This window comes from Takifugu flavidus, chromosome 15, assembly GCF_003711565.1.
Source record: "Takifugu flavidus isolate HTHZ2018 chromosome 15, ASM371156v2, whole genome shotgun sequence".
In the NCBI taxonomy this organism is placed as follows: Eukaryota; Metazoa; Chordata; class Actinopteri; order Tetraodontiformes; family Tetraodontidae; genus Takifugu; species Takifugu flavidus.
In genome coordinates, this window is record NC_079534.1 from 3664031 (window position 1) to 3681165 (window position 17135).

The 17135-nt window shown below is 45.1% G+C and overlaps 1 protein-coding gene across 6 annotated transcripts in view; it reads right to left on the reverse strand.

Moving 5' to 3' along the window:
- Window positions 1-17135, reverse strand: part of rnf220a (ring finger protein 220a) — a 105831-nt gene that overhangs the window by 12504 nt on the left and 76192 nt on the right. For 4 of the 6 annotated variants that reach the window (XM_057056347.1, XM_057056350.1, XM_057056348.1 and 1 more), the window contains exons 3-8: window positions 13605-13734; window positions 9368-9416; window positions 7155-7250; window positions 5018-5060; window positions 3438-3562; window positions 2381-2510 (exon numbers count right to left, since the gene is read on the reverse strand). In XM_057056347.1, coding sequence (XP_056912327.1) covers window positions 2381-2510; window positions 3438-3562; window positions 5018-5060; window positions 7155-7250; window positions 9368-9416; window positions 13605-13734 — 573 coding nt within the window. The remainder of the gene's footprint in view (window positions 1-2380; window positions 2511-3437; window positions 3563-5017; window positions 5061-7154; window positions 7251-9367; window positions 9417-13604; window positions 13735-17135) is intronic. The other 2 variants (XM_057056349.1, XM_057056352.1) reach the window with 1 other exon arrangement.

Sequence of the window (17135 nt, forward strand, 5' to 3'; positions counted from 1 at the left end):
CAGACCAATCTAATCTGGCCAAGAAAGGTCAGCCCCACTCTAACTGCCTTTCACTCACATTATGTACCCGCCCATACCCCCCTTCCTCCTTTCCATGCCATCATTTGTACCTTTTAATGAAGCTATTTGCCTGTATACTTTAATCCCCTTATTGTTCTTTACTTGTCTATACATCTCATCTAATTCATATCTGTCAATAATGTATGATTGATTTATTCCTCCATCTTTTTGATATTGTGTCTTCTTGCCTGTAAATCTGGATTCTTCATCTCTATCACGTCTCCTCGACACCAAAGTTTCTCCTCGCATTTAATGCGTTTCGTGATCACAGGAGACAATAATCGCACACGTTGCCACGGCGTCATTACAAGCGCCGGTCTGAACAGGCAGGCGGGTTCAAACGACTCATCAGTCTGACTGACAGCCTGGATCAACCAATCGACCGACCCCTGTGACATACAGTTACCATAGCAATTATCGCGACACACTGAGCAGCAGAGAGGACGGGGGTCAGGGGTCGTCGCACTATCTTTCTGCCATTTGCAGGTCAGAGACGGGGGAGAGATGGGAAAAGGAGACACGCGCACAAAGACACCAGACACCTTTGAAGTGTATTTACAAAGCACCAACTTTCTCTTCCCGATCCCTCTTAACAACTTGAACCTGGAATAATCCCCCTCTGCCCCAAAGGACATTCTGATATCAACCCCCAAGATCTGCCTCACCCCCTCTTCACCCATCTGTGGATAAAGTACAGCCAACAGAAGCTTTCTGCAATATATCCCAAAAAGGCTGAAATAAGCAGGGTGCAAACTGAGGAAACTCGAGTTCATTTAAAAAAAGAATAAAAATCCAAGCCCAGGTAACACAAAAAGGATAAATGGACATATCTGATTTAATGTCTAAGCTTATATGATCCTCCAAAGTTGGAAAATACATTTCCAGTAGGTAGGCAGCTAATCAGAGCACTAATATAGATTAAAAAAGGCTTGTGTCTGTGCTGTGGGTCCTTTCAACCTGGCTAAGCTGCAGCGAGACTCAGGGAAGTCTTCCTCCACACAGAGTTGAATCATAAACTGATCTTGTTCGATTTTCTCCCTCCCCCTTTCCATCCACCCCTGGCTTGAAAGGGCCCCATTCCCTCTCTCTTTCTTCAAAGGGAGGGAGGGATGCTGGAACTTCACAGAGGGATAGACCCTCTCTTCATCCCACCAGCTGAGGAGGCCCCCCTGCAACACGGCTATATCCGTCTGGCCGACTCTCCTGAGCCTGCAGGATTCAGCAGTGAGTGTTCGAATCACCGAGGAGCTTTCAAGACAAAAATCCACCTTCTGAGCCTTCTGCCAAGTGTGTGTGTGTGTGTGTGTGTGTGCGTTTCAAGTTGCTCTCCCCAGGCCACTTCAGTTGTCTGTGTCACATCAGAAGAGGCCCTATTAGAGCAGCAGAAGGGTCCCGTGTCTGCTGGTTTAACGACACGGAAAAGAAAAAGGCGGATGCGAGAAGCGTTGTGGGAGATGGATGGACAAGTGGGGAAGCCACCTCCTATCCCCATGAGCTGTGCTTTGGCACAGTTTAGTTGGGATTTCAACATTGATCTGTCATGTATCCTCCCTCGCTGGCCCGGCAAGAAGGAAAGTGTGTGTGCATGAGGGCCGGGGAGTGTCTCAGCATGTGAGCGTTAAACAACGGATCGAAGCGAAATCGGAGGAGGTGAGCTGGAAACAGGTCTGAGCCTCGAGACCCGGAGACCATTTTACAGATGAGAGCAATGCTTTACCCCACCTGAGCACATCTTTATGGGCTGCTCCCACCCTCCTTTCCCTGGTCAAGTTAGAAACACTTCTGAAACCACGACCACAGGCCAGTGAGGAGCACGGGAACATTTAATTATCAAACTACATACACGGGGAAAAAAGTTTGGGAAATGCAATAACAGACAGATGAGAATGTAAAGGGGGAGCTGGAGATGTAGTTGTGACGGAGCGTTTGCAGACAGGTTCCCCAGTGACCAGCTCTCCTATCCACTTCTATAATTGCATTTCTGGACACGAACACACACGAACACACACAGAGTGGAGACCGCTGGGTCAATTGCCCAGCTAAATGTGTTTTCCTTCCTTTTCCGGGGGAAGATTGTGGAGGCTCCGGTCCAGGCTGCCCCCAGACCAGGGCACCATTACGGCTCCCTGGGCACTTTCATGAGCGGTTGCAAAAAAATTAAGACCGACCATTTTGGTTGAGAGGGAATGATTGATGAGAACAAAACACACACGTCTCCTGCCCCCGTCTACGCAGAGCGGGCTCCAGACATGACAACACGCTGCCTCCTTCAGGAACCGCCGCGCGATAAAAAGGGATTCACATTTGTGTGCGTTTATACCTCTGAATCCACCTTCCAGCAAAGCCGTGGCTCTGATCCTCTTCTGTCCGGCCCACTCGTACTCCTCAAAGCCCCGCCCACTCTCTCCATCCATGTCACCGGAATCATCATCTCCTAATGCACCCTCACGCTGACACAAAAAAATAGATTTAGATATTAATCGGAGCAAACATGCTACCCATAACTGTACAATAGTGTTTAATGTTACGGCCTTTGTTGGAAAGACTAGCACTCTTGGTCTGTGCCATACCATGTGTCCATGCCATTCTGATCCAACAGGAAACAAGAGATACAGAAATAAAACCTTAGTATTTGCTTCTTTCCAAACACCCCACCTAACCCAAGAACCTGGTGGACAGTATCTATCTGCTTTTTGTCCTATACTGAAGGTTATTCTGCAACCTGTTTAAATGTATTAATGAGAAAAACTGGCATGATTAGATTTGATTTTTGGTGAAAATGCTGCAAAAATGACAAATTTGATTTAAAAAAATGGAGCAATGCAGAGCTGTTTTCCTCTTGCTCAGCACCACATCACGACGGCAAAAGAAGGCACATGGTATGGACAGAGGAGAATACTCTACATGTTCCCAGTGTCTGTTTAGCCAGTGTTATGGAAAGAAAGGAAGCACGTCGGTTGGTGGTGAAGATGTCTCGTCTCGCTCAGAGAAACAGGAGGCTGGCTCCAACGGTGGTGGTCCTAGTCTACACATACTAAACATCTAGTATTCAATCTAAGGAAATGCATGCTAATGAACAAGATGCACCTTCTCATATGGGAAAAACTGCAGTTATGTCTATAAATTTAGCATTTGTAAACGTATTGTTTTTAAACGACAAGTCAGGCTGACAGTTATTCCCGTATGATGTGAAGGCTGTGTGAATTCATGTGTAGGAAATCCAATCTAGTAGTATGACAGCTACAGGAGGAGTGGTTCTGCACCCCTGTACAGAAGTGACGGGACAGCGTCTACAGGAGGTGAAGTAGTGACTGTCAGCAGCTAGAGAAAGATGAGGACAGGCTGTCCGACTAGAGGGAGTCTGGGTTTTTTACTACCTGGATCAGGCATTGTTCCACATGTCTACTCATCTCCTCCTCACTCCCAGTCAAGGGGGCACTGCACAGCGGACATACCTGGCCCCCATCCTCAGGCTTCCTCCTCTTCATCTTCCCTATACGGGCTGAAAATGAGAAGTAAGAAAAAGAGAGAAGAACGTTAATAACTGACCATTAATCCTGGAGAGCTTAAAAGCAGGACATCAGCCGTTTAGAGACCTACAGAATTTAAAGAATTGGTTCAGATTTCTGTCACACAACATTAAAGATACTTTGGAATATTTAATATGGGTGAAACACTCTCCCAATAATATGCTGGAAAATAACCTCAGATCGTGCCCTGAGAAACACCCATATTTTTACTTGATATAAACAACATTGGAAATTAGAAGCAAAAGGTTTAACTTTTAAAAAAAAGGAAACCCAACATTTTCTGATCAGATATGACAATATCTGAAAATGCCAATAATATGCCATAGATACATAGAAGTACCCCCCATACCCTGTTAGCACCCCTTTGCTCTACTGCCCCCCTGTCAACCCCCCTCCCCAAACAAACCACTTTTAATTAGAAATTTAACAGAGCAGAACAGCCGTCACTGTGCCCCGAGTCGCTGTCATTTTTGCCTAACTGCAAATGGCGCGCAGAAACATTAATTTTTAGCTGGCTGGAAAACAGACGAGGCCAACGGGGTGTCGTGCCAAAGAAGGGAGGGAGAGGAGGAAGATGTGAGGGGGAGGCTGAAGAGTTGAAAAACTGAAACAGCCCCCTGCTCCTTCGACCAGACTCTCCCCTGATGCTAATTGAGGGGAGCATTCTTAAATAGAGAAAAGAATAGAGAAAAGAAGTGGTTGCTAATTAGGTCCGGCAGGGATCTCTGCCCCCCTCCAGCTGTTATACCACTCATAAAAAAGACTCCTGGTTCCACCTGAGCAAACCACCAACATAACAGCACAAAATTAACAGTAGCCAGATTTATTTGCGATTGTGTCAGAAGTTTATGTCACAATAACGACGTTCTGGCAGCAAAAGCTAAAGATAATCACACCCCCCTCAGCAACTGAATCAATAATTGAGCCATGGCGCTGTTATAAAGCAGAATTACTGCTTATTAGGGTTCTTTCATTTCACATCATTTAAATTTGCATAAGTCTGCATTAAAAGCAACTCTTTTTTTTCAAAAAAAAAACTTTAGTTGCAAAAAAAAGATCATTATAATGGGCATCATCATTATTGTTTCTGGCTTGTTAGTGATAACTAATAAAAATGTGCTTTTCTAACTTTTAAAATTGATTATTTATTCATTTATTTGGCTCCACCAACACAAATGATTGCAACTGGATGGTAAACAGGCTGTTGCCAATCAGTAATAATTAACGCTGACTAGAATAAATGTACAGCAACTTACTTGGTCAGAACTAACTGTTGTATAAAAATATGAACATTGTCTAAATCAGTAAATGAATAAACTTCGTTAAAGTTTTCACCCTAACAAACATACCCCGATGCAATTAAGAGTAATGTTCACTTTAGGGATATAAAGCACATACTGTGTCCAGGTATCCTTCTGTGTACATACCATTCAATCTTGATTGCCTGTTAGCTCGAACACGTAAAAACGTCTGTAAGCAGAGGGAGGAAAAAAGAAGTATACATTAGACACTTTATAAAAATGTGATAATGTGTTTATTTGTGAACTTTTCTGAGGCTGATTGCTTTGGATGCTAAAGAAGCTGCTGGATAAACAAACCTACTTCTCTCTTGTTTTCCACCTCCTCCATCTCAGCCACAGTTCCCTCACAGCATCTTGAACAGACGCTGAAACTCTCTGCTTTAAACTGCCAGACTCACTCCCCACACACTCCTCATCACGCTTTACCCAAGTCTGAAACTATTATTTAATACGGATGGAACAGGATTGAAGGTGGCGCCCATAACGACAAATAGCGCTGCTATCCGACGCCATATTGGCTTGTTTTGATCATGTGACCCGGCTGGAGACGGAAGTGAGGAAACGTCACGTGTCTTTCCATACTTTGACCACTAGGGGGCACGGTGGCTCATTAAACGTTTGGCCTGCAATTGTTGGCGTACATGTTCGCATGTAGACATTCTAGAAAGAAGAGTGCAAGATGCACCGGAGCGTTTTAAAACGCAACAAATGTGTAATATCTAGGTTAATTCTGACAGTTCAACCATATTTGAAAATTTAGAAAAATAGTAATGTAGGATAAAGTATCACATATAATTAGCACTTGTAAACTATCAAACGTTGGATCCTTCTTGTTAAAAATGTCCATATTTATTATTTAACCGTCATAGCATAGCAGTACTGTATTTGCATTTACTAAAGTTCTTTTCTTAAATGCTAACCACATTCAACTATGAACAATGTCATCTAATTGAATCATACATTAACTTAAGTAGCATATCTGGGGTCTTGGTTAACAGGATGCCAGGGATCATCCCCTGCATCATTAAGAATAATTGTCTTGTCATTAAAAGTGTAGCTCTGAGGAAGAAATTAAGCCCTCTATCTCCTCCACTTATGCCTCATGTCTATTGGGTTTGAAACCCAGAGGCATCTATGTCTTTATCTGCAGTATATGCTGACTGAAGCACCCCCGGTCACAGTTATGGATGCCCTCTCTTTGACATGGCAACAGGGAGTAGGCGGTGGTTCAGTCCTCTCACTGTCAAGCCCATCGTCCATCATCAAGAAGCACTGGACGGTCAGGCCATGTCCTGCTGCTCGAGCCGCTCACCCACCTTCTCACTCCTTCCTCCTCACCACCCCCCACTTCTTGCTGCCACTTGACTTATAGTCCCACTCGCCTTGCATCGCCACGACTACCAAATCATTATGATACACTCACTGAGTGGCTGCAGATGGGTCAGGTTTTCAGTGGAGGGTGGAAGCAGAGAGAAAGAGCACTGAGGTGCACTGACGGGCAGGGAGAAGGTGGCAAAGTCTGCCATTAGGCCTCAATTTCAGGGTGGTAAAAAGAGTCACCATTGACTTAATCATTTGTATAATATAAGGTGATTTCAGCAGTTTCACTTAATGAGAAAATCTACTTTATCGCTATAAGGTTTTTATGAGCTGTGTCATCTCGAACGTATGGATGGAACGTCTGTATGAACTTAATAGGTCTTACTTTATGGTGTAAGGGGGGAAATACACTTAATCCAGAGATACATCAGCACCACAGGAATTAACGGGACAAACTTTGATGAATTTTAGAGATTGATTCACACAGGGTGGCTCAGATGTCAGGAGATTTATCCTTTGAGAGGGTAGAAAGGCCCAAATATCACAAGTCCTCTGCTGTTTTTGTTTTCTTATGCTCTGCCTTTCAATTCTAACATCAGACCAAGATAATCGCTACATCATGTCAGCGGGCAGCAAGCAATCAGATGTCTGTGTGTCACTTTACAACACCAAATAATACCATCTATACATTTCTATAAATGTACCAGTTCATTAAGTCTTATTCATATTTAGGAAATGTGACATGAATAATTGATGTATGAATATCTTGTACCACACTTAATGTTCTCCTCAGCACAGCAGGATAATGTAGTAATGGTACGAAATGTCAAATGTCAGCTAGTTAAGAGCTCAAAGCACAAACATGAAAATGTTGTCAAACTGGACCCACTGTCAGTGTGCGTGTGCGTGTGCATGTGCATGTGCGTGTGCGTGTGACTGTGACCTGGTATCTGTCGGAGTGGTGGATGTCTTCAGAGGACAGAGGTGAGACCACAGGAGATTCTCCCTCACGCTTGATGTGCACCGACAGCATCATTGACTGGGGAGAGAGATGAATGTGTTAAACGGCTGCACGTTCCCACCTCCGGTGTCATGATTACAGCAGAGCCTCTGTATTTTCTGGCAGCTGCCATCGTGGCGTGAGCAGAGAGGTGGTGTTTTTACCATTCCCGCCTCCAGAAGCCAACCCACTGGCCTACAGCAGGTCACCATCTCACATTTACACCACAAGAGAAGAGATTTGATCTGGAGTTGGACTGGTGATTAAAGTGCAACAAGAGTTCAGGAAGGTCGCAGTAACAGAAGTGAAGACACGGCCCCGCCACCATTTTTACAGAAACAACAAACACAGCGCTGTTTTAAATTAAATGATTATTTATGTCTTTAAAAACATCTGAATGAGCGCTGTGGGCTTCTCTCCTCGCAGATGCTGGAGGTGACACTGACAGTAACCTGACTTTGTCGATAAAGGGCCTTCTGCTGATTAGAGTTAATGTTTACGGGACGGTAGGATGAGTGAGGAAGGAGTGATCGATCAAGAAGAGGACAGAGGGTAAACGTGGGAAAAGGAGGAGCGTAACTGTCTGACATTATAAGACGCTGCTGCTTCATGAATCTGGATCCCAGCACTCCTCTATTCAGACGTACACGTCCAAAACAACCCCCCTTAGTCCAGAGAATCCTTCAGGTGAGGCACAAACCCAAAGAGAGCACGTAAAAAAGAGCATTAATAGAGCAATTTCACTATTTTCACAGGCTTATATCCTAAGTTCTAGCCCTGCGTGCGTGCTTGCGTGCACACGTGCTGACATTGCCATGCTGTGCCATTTTTCCCCTTTACAAGGCATCTATGAAATATTTGTATTTACAGTCTTCTTCTATTAATCAAGTGGAAAGGGGCAGAGCAGAGGCTTAAGTGCTCGACAGCAGTAATCTAATAATAATATGTGAGAAATGACCAACCTCCAGTGCTGCCACAGTAAATTGGACATTATGCATGACGCTATTGTGCCTGTGTGAGTGCGGGTGTGAGTGTGTGTGTGTGTGTGTGTGTGTGTGAGAGAGAGAGAGAGGGGGAGAGAATCTTCTTTTTTCCAACTCTGGATTAAAAAGGTCAGGAATCATTTACCTGGGGGCGTCCTGAGAATGTGCTTAAGTTTTATCATTAGAAAATGACATTTACCGGGATTCTACAAAGAGATTACACGTGAAGATGGTTCCATTGAAATTTTGGCCTTTTAAATCCAACCAATTAAAATCACAGTGTAACAGAAGAAGAGGCGTTACGAAAAGGTTGCATTCAAACTGCGGTGAAATGAGCGTGGAACTGCAGGTGGGAATTTGCATTGAAAAAACTGTGGCTGCACCTGAATAAAGGACGGATATTGTGTACTCTCAGACACTACAACAGCTATTTGCTCAAAGAGCATTAAGTATCAATTATTGATGTACTTTAAATGCCGCTGTTCCTCAATAGTAAATATAGTATAAATATCAAAGGTACTAATAGAGGTGCTCTTATTTGTACTACAGTATATATTACATGCTAAATGACTCTACAGATGTTGTTACAGTCTCTTTTTTTTTAAAATAAAGTGCTCAACGCAGCCTGAGCCGCTCGTAAAGTGGTGCGTTTGAGTTAATCTGGTCCACCAGGGCCGGGCGGTGCACGACGGGGAGCAGATAAGGACATCAGACCTGGCTGCTTCAGACCGGCCCCGTCCGTTCTCCACGGACCGCCGAGGAATACTAAACAACAGCAGCGAGATGCGCAGTCACGACCGCGGTGCCAGAGCAGCGCTCGCTCCTCAAGCGTGAGCCCCCCCGCGGTGCCGCGAGCGCCGCTCTGACCCTGGGTCAGGAACCTGAGGTGTGTGGGTGATGTGCACATTTGTTTCCTGCAGCAGCGTGTTTCACCTTAGTGTCAGCTATCACCACTCAGAGAGGCACCATTCCAGACATGCCTCCGGACATGCATTACTCTTAGGAACGTTGAACCTATATTGTCAGTTATACTCTAAAATCATGAGAATAATCATTTCGGGGGAAGTGCCGGCTCGATGGAGTCAGGGAGCTCTTTTTAGGCTTCATCTTTGGGCACTGTTGTAACTTTAGTGCTGCCGATCACAAAGCTTAAAAACGTCAGCTTCTCCTCACCTTGGGGGTTCCTGGAGTGGCTGCTCCATCCTTGGGCGAGGGGTTCTTGCTGCAAGAGAAAACAAAACAAAGCTGGAGTTTGCGTTTGTGTTCACCGAAGCCGTCGGTTCATAGACATTTGACAATTTCACAAATCGTGCATTTCCCTCCATATTCTGTCAAAATGTTCTCCTTTATTTACATCCTCTTCTGATTCTGGATTGATTTGTCTCATCGTTACTTCCCTCCTCCTATTTCACACTCTCCGACTTTCACTCCAGACATCAAGATAACTGTTTCTGAATGTCACGACAGGCTGACGTTGACAAACCGAGACAAGGTTGTCATGTTTTCTTTGAGACCCTGTTAGCTCTCCAAGCCCCCACTGGACACCCCCCCCCTCCCCAACACACACACACATACACACACATACCCATACACACACACTGGCTAACCATGGAACAGAATGTGGCTGATACACAACTAAGCACAACCTCTAATCTGACAGCATGCCCTGCTAGACAAGGGATTTTCTTTTTCAATGGATGGATAATAAGAATAAGAAATCTTATTCATATGTCTTATCTGAGGGGAAAATATACAAAGTGGTGCACACGAAACCATGAGAGCAAGACAAGGAAAATATATAAGGAGTAGAATGGCCAGCAGCACATGATGGGAATGTATGACAAGATACAAAAATGTAAATAATGTCGATGTATTCTTTTCCGACATGCAACCGCTGATGCAGAGAGTGGTTTTGTCTTTTTTTTACTGGCCATTAAAAATTCCCAACCCACTGTTAGACATGTTCCCTCACTATTTCCTGGAACACTCCAGGTTTCTGCCTTCAGTCACAGATTAAGAATTACTGCTTCTTGTGGAAGTAATGCTTCATTTAAACGAAAGCCATATTAATTATTGCGCCGCCACACACGGCTGTGCTGCTGTTGCTGTGACGACCTTCAGAGCTCACCTCCTCCTGTTTATTTTAGAAATTGTTGACCCTTTTTAAAAATCAAACCAAGAGGAAATTAGATGCATTAGATGATTTCCATTCTTCCGGTTCACTGTGTATAATATTAACAGATTTTTGGGTGTACATACTCTACATTTCTTTGTGTCACATATCACACACCACCCTTGCGTGCGTGCGCGGGCGCATGTGTGTTAAAGTTGAGCAGCAAAGAATTTTGGTTGACACAGCAGCTGCATTGGAATCTGACAACGCCGCCACCTCCCATCTTTTCCATCTGTCTCTGTCATCTCTCCCTCCCTCTTCCTCTCTCTTTTATTCATTACCTGGAAGCTCTGCAGAGGCATCAACAATAACAGCCACCTCTACCTGCTTGTTGACGGTGTCAAACGGCGACAGGAGACTGAGGCGGAGGGAGGGCGAGGACAGCGGCTGCACGCCTGCCACGATGGGAGAAAATTGCCACAATGACAGAGGGGGTGATAGAGAGATGAAAGGGAGTGGGGGGGAAAAAACAAGCATGGAAGGGGGAGCAGGTGAGAGAGATGTGGTGTGGAAAGAAGGACGGGCAAAAATAAAGAGAGAGCTCAAGAGAGGAAGATGAAAGAAGACAGAAAACCAGAGAAGGAAAGAGGGAGAGTAGCTGTGTCTCGTATGCGCTTCACACATCTGTTTGCCCCGTGCTATGAATTTTTGATGCAGAGGGTTACAGGGCTGGAAACTCCAGCTGCCTGCCTTGTCAAAGCCAGCAGAAGAGTAGAAAGTGGAAATGAGCTGCACAGCAAAGTGAAACGATCAGAGAGGACAGAGGGCAGGAAAAAAGAGCCGAGCTCGAGCAATTTAACATGTCCCACTTAATGAGGTGTGCGCGTGTGTTGGGGGGCAGATGTCTTTTTGTTATTTAATCACGCTCAGTTGCAAACTGGGTAAATGATTTATATATGATCTATAACACATGTTGATGTACAGTAGAGCAGTTTGAATTGAAGTGGGTGGAAAAAAGAGCGTCTATCCACCTCACCGGGGGTGAAATGGTCATCAACGGGGAAAGACAAACAGGGTTTGAGTGACAGGTAACAGAGACCAACCCACCCCCACCTGCACACACACACACACACACACACACACACACACACACACACACACACACACACACACACACACACACACACACAAAAACACCATCAGCGTTTGAAAGAGAGGGAGATGTGTGTGAAATAGATGGAAGAAACGTGCAACACTGATTGCTTTTTTTTTGGTCTTTTTGTGTCATTTCACAACTGAACATGCTATTTGATTGATTATGGATGAGGAGAAGGAGAGAAGGGGGGAGGGTGGGGGAGTATGCAGATTACTTTGCCCCGACAAGCCACCTGATGTGTACAGGGCAGAATGGATTTCCATTTGCTTGTGTTTGTGTGATTTACATGATCTTAGTTGAGGAGCTACAGAGGCCAACTAACAAGAGAGGACAGGCAGACAGTTGTAATCTGTCTCTCTATCTCTCTCTCTCACACACACACACACACACACACACACTTTCATTTCCACGCAGGACAATACAGTAAAATAAGGAGCAGGCATGTACAGAACAGGTCAGGAGAATTTGGGATGCATATTCACACACACACACACACACACATACACACACACACACCACACACACACACACACACCTTCGTTTCCATACCCACAGCTCTTTTATTCAGTGAGCGCTGGTCATCATTAAAGGCAGATTTACTACAAATTGGACCAAATTCCCACTGTCACTTTCAATGATGGCTGCTACCATGCAGAGAGCTGAGGAGAAAAGGAGACTGTGTGTGTGTGTGTGTGTGTGTGTGTGTGTGGTGTGTGTGTGTGTGTGTGTGTGTGTGTGTGTGTGTTTGAGAGACAGAGAGAGACCATGCAAAAACACACACATCTCTTTTCTTTTGGATGGATAAGTCAGTCAGTTAGGTCACAATCTGTCACTATTTCCTTAAAAAAGTGTGTGTGTGTGTGTGTGTGTGTGTGTGTGTGTGTGTGTGTGTCTGTGTATGCGACGAAAGGAAGGGCATCCTGCTAACCTTTATTAATTATTGAAACATACACACACACATCCCAGCATATCAGACAATGATGGATGACCCTCAACCAGCTCGCTCCCATTTTCTGTTCCATTTTATCTGTTTCTATATCTAGAGGTTTTATTTTCCCCCAGAGCATCTTCAGCTCCAGCTTAGATGTTAGAATCTCAGCTATCAGCTCAACGTTCCCAGTGAAAGGTGGCTGAAAGCTATAGAAACCTTTCCAATGGATTTGGTGTTTTATTCCACTTCTCACCTCACCTGGTTCTTCAGGTGCCCGACACTCCTTCTGAGCGGTTGCTCCACCTCTCAATCATCACCTCTGCAACCTTCCCCCATTTTTCACCAGAGCTTTATTCATTTTGAAGGTACTTTGCATTTTTCACATTAACGTCCTCTCAAACGGTCTCATTCAAGGTGACTGGTTGGTTTGAGGCACGTGCAGCTTTAACTAACAGAGAAATCAGGATGGGAGATCAGAGACAGACTAACCACAGGAAAGGGTAGGCTTTTCATTCGTTAATTTAATGATACCAACATGTGTAAATCACTGCAGCGGTCATCAACACACAGTGCCAATAAAAAGGGACAGGATGACAGAGGGGAGGAGGGGGACAGGAGGCACAAACAGGGTGTAAAGTGAGGCATGATTTCCACCTGGGGTGACGGCATCGGATGCCCTGTTTCACTGGGTTAATGGGGACCATCGTAAAGCTGGGCAGCACAGGTGGCTACCAGGTCATACACAAGCACCAGTCCCACACAGGCCACACACCCCCGTATATAAACACACACGCAACCAGATGTGTGGTCGGGATGAAATATGGAACCTAATGGTTGTGTTCTATCGTTAAAAGGGCTTGGAGCTGATTTATCCACCGTAAAACTGCTCATCCACCTGCCACGAGGAGAAGAAGAGAGCGGCAGTGACCCCGAGGCCACGGGTTTGATTCCTAATCCCTGCTGGAAACCATTACGCAGACGGCATGGTGATGCCTTTTATGCAGATTTATGGCACAAAACGTTCTGGTCGGAAATAATAATAGTGATGCTTATTGACACTTCATGTTAGTGATTTAGGAGATGCCTGATACTGGAGTGATCTGGCACTGCTAAGCTAGCCAGTGGGGAGGATCCTCAGCTATAACCAGCTACTGTATGTTGGAATAAACTGTTCATGTGACTGTAGCTGCCAGAGTGTGAGCACACGTACCTGAGGCAGATGTTAGCCAGCCTCTCTATTTCTGTCTCCATGTGCTCCTGAAGCTCTCCAGGCCTGAGCAGTACCTGGCAGATGGGGCAGATCGGAGCCTGGCTGTCATACAGAGATATCTTCTTTTTACCTGCATAAAAAAAAAATAATGAGAGAGGCACAGGTGAGAACACCAGCATGCGTTCAGGACGAGGAGGAACCAGGAAAACAACCTCATTTTCATGTTCATTCACGCCACTAATCCAAACTGAATATTGTCTAAATGACTTGCAGACAACAAGTAGTTAATTTCTCCCTTATAATTGTGAAGGTCTGTGTTGTGTTCTCGCTCACACTGAGGTCGGAACCACAGAAATACTCTGTAAAGCTGACAGGCGCTGACAGCATCTGCATTGTAATTCTGCGTTGCACACAGTCAAAAAGGGCAATAGAGTGGCGTACAGTCTCCATCGTGTCCTTTAGGTCAAAGCAGATTTAAGGCGGCATCGGCCATGGATGAGATAATGCTGTGTCGAGGCTGCCAACAACACCGGCTCACTTCATTGTCCTTGATCAGCAGTGCACGGGGGGGGTCCACCTCTGGGTGTCTCTATGTAGGCCGTGATATTGTGCCAACTCAGGTGTGTTTTTAAAGCCTACTTTAAAGCTTAACGGGGATATTTCCTGATTTCCTGTATTAACCCAATCAAATGGGATATTTTTTCTGCAGCACTAGGCTCCAGCTGAGCCAAGATATCCCATTTAGACTGCTTGTCACCACGGCAACAAAGAGTCAGGTGAGGAAACTCCCAGTTAAGCACAAAAAGCTCTATATACGTGTGTGTGTGTGTGTGTGTGTGTGTGTGTGTGTGTGTGTATCCTTGATGATATATTCATCTGCCCTGTTCCTGACTCTCTCACACACACAGACACCACCAGCTCTTTTTTGAGCATGTGTGTGCATACCAGGCTCCTCGTTCTCAACAGCACCACCACGTTAGACATGTTAATTGCCTTTGAAAAATAGGGAATCAATGATTCCCTCTTTCTCTCTGCACCTTTTTCTGTCTCAACACCTCCACTTTTCTCTATTATTTGTCCCATTTCTTCCCCTTTTCCACCATTTCCCATCTGATCATTTCAAAGTTTTCCCCGTTTTTCCCAACCTCTCTTTTACCTCCGCCTCGCTCCTTTCAGTGTGTTTCAATTTCTTGCTTAGCTCCTGCATCGCTCCTTCCCTGCAGCCCCACCTCTGTCTCCCATTTATTGCTTTGACAAGATAATTTGAGTCACGCTGATCCCGCCACTATTCACAAGAGTAAACAAAGAAAGATCCAATCCCCATCTGAACCTGACGGGGCTCTTTCCATTCTGCAGACACACACCAGGATACACACACACACACATCAGCTTGGGAGATTCATTATTTCAAGGCTTTGTGATGTTAAAAATTGTATGTTTTTATAAAATTGACTGTTAGAATTCTGATACGCAACATTTTCCCTGACAGCGTCCTTTATGTTTGAGGACTCTTTTTAAGCGTGGAAACATTTGAAAGCAGAATATAGAACAATCATTTCATCGAAATGAGTTGAATTCAGCTGCCTTAACACAAGAGAGAGAAAAAAGCAGAAGAAAAGAGGGGGTGGAGGAGGTGGTGGTGCCACATGCAGGGGTGTCAGTGCCCTAAAGATGATTAATGTTGGGGCAACACACCTACATGTGTCCTGCTGTGGACTCTCTCTCTCTCTCTCTCACACACACACACACACACCCTGCGGCATGACAAGGGTGCGTTTAATCTCGAGCAGCAGAGGGAAGGTATCAGATCCACAGGAGAGGAGGGGGGGGCAATAACAAGGAAATAGGCCTGACAGGACTTTTTAGTGCTGAGATTCTTCAGTGAAACGCTGGCTGACGGCGCCAACGAGGGATGGATAGATAGACGAGAGGCGAGAGGAGTTGTGTATCTCTGACAGCTATGATGGAGTGTAGGGCTGACCCTCCCCACACCGCATACCCCTCCACATGTACCAAGGTGGCTTGTCTCGTCTCTCTTTTCCTTTATCTCTCTGACTTTTCCCCTCTCTCCATCTGTTTGGCTCTTTCTGGTTTTGTCACAGAACAAAGTGTCATCTGGCTGACGGGATGAACATCAGTGACTTTCCACAAAGTCTGATTTAAATATGAGTGTTATTAATTCTGAACTGTTTATAGTGATGCACTAAGTTTGATCCAGGACGTTTCTTTTATATTTCCTTTGACCTACAGCACGTATTCTTCTCTTTAGCTTTAGTTCTTACAGCCTGTGTACTTTGTGTGTTCTGCCACACCGTAAATGCTGTGTACAGTTTCTGTTTTTTTAGCCAAAAGCTGATGCAAAATCCTCAGATGTCACTCACTGTGAAAGCAGTTTAATCCCTTTTAACACTTGAAGCAGCATCCCTTATCTTCTCTTTATTTCTGTACTTTTTCCCTCCGCTGCACACACACGTACACCTTCTCTCACTCTTTCTCTCCCGTGTTGCTTTGGTCCAGATGAAGTGGGAATCAATAGATGCTAGATAGTGCAGGCTCCCAGTCACGGACTACAATGAGCCGAGGTAAAAGGCCACCTCCAGAGAGGACAGGGATTGTCAGCTCAATACTCTCTCTCAATGGGAGCAGAGATAAAAAACCATTTGGGGCGTCCTCATGGCTCACTGGGCTAAGAGGCAAACCATGTACTCACAACTCTGTGGGTCCAAATCACATTTAATGACCTGTATTGTGTGTCATCTCCACGCTTTTATCCGAGCCTTCATTCCTCTTGGGAAACAGGAGATTTTCCGTGGCCCAAACCCAACCAGAATATGTGATACAGCTATGAGCAATTTCCCTAATTCCTCGTCTGGACAAAGAAACTAGAGGAAATGTCTGACCTGTAATGAACCTGAGGCTTTTCCCTCAGGTTGAATTAACTTGTAAATGATATACACCCAATCAACTAATGAGCGCTGTGCATGTAAACTGGATTCAAGCACCACAATAAGAGTCAAAAAGGAAGAGAGCTGGATTTATGAGTTGGCACAAACGTGGTATGTTGGCAAGGAGACGCAACATGCAGAAAAAACACACAAGCATTTCCCAAATGGAATTACACTTGGTGTGTATCCCTACTTTGTCTGCGTTTCTGTCCTTGAACAACTGGTGTCTCCTTGCGCACACACACACACACACACACACACACACACACACACACACACACACTCCAATCCCTCCCCATTGTTGTTCCCCCTAAATGAGGTTTCTGGCATGCATCAAGTGTTTATGCCCGCTGCCCCTCTTTTCTCGTCTTCGCCTCCTTCTCTTAGCCCCTCCCTTCGACTTTCGCCCAGCCGGTTAGCTGTAACACCCGCCAACATCGGTAAACAAGGAAATCTCTCAGCTGCAGCCCGGCGTGTAACCGCATTACCGCGCCCGATAACCTCTTCAAATAATGTGCGATAAGGGGAATTTGATTTGATTTACGGAAAGGGAAAGGGGGCCACTTCTGTTCACCCTCAATCTCCC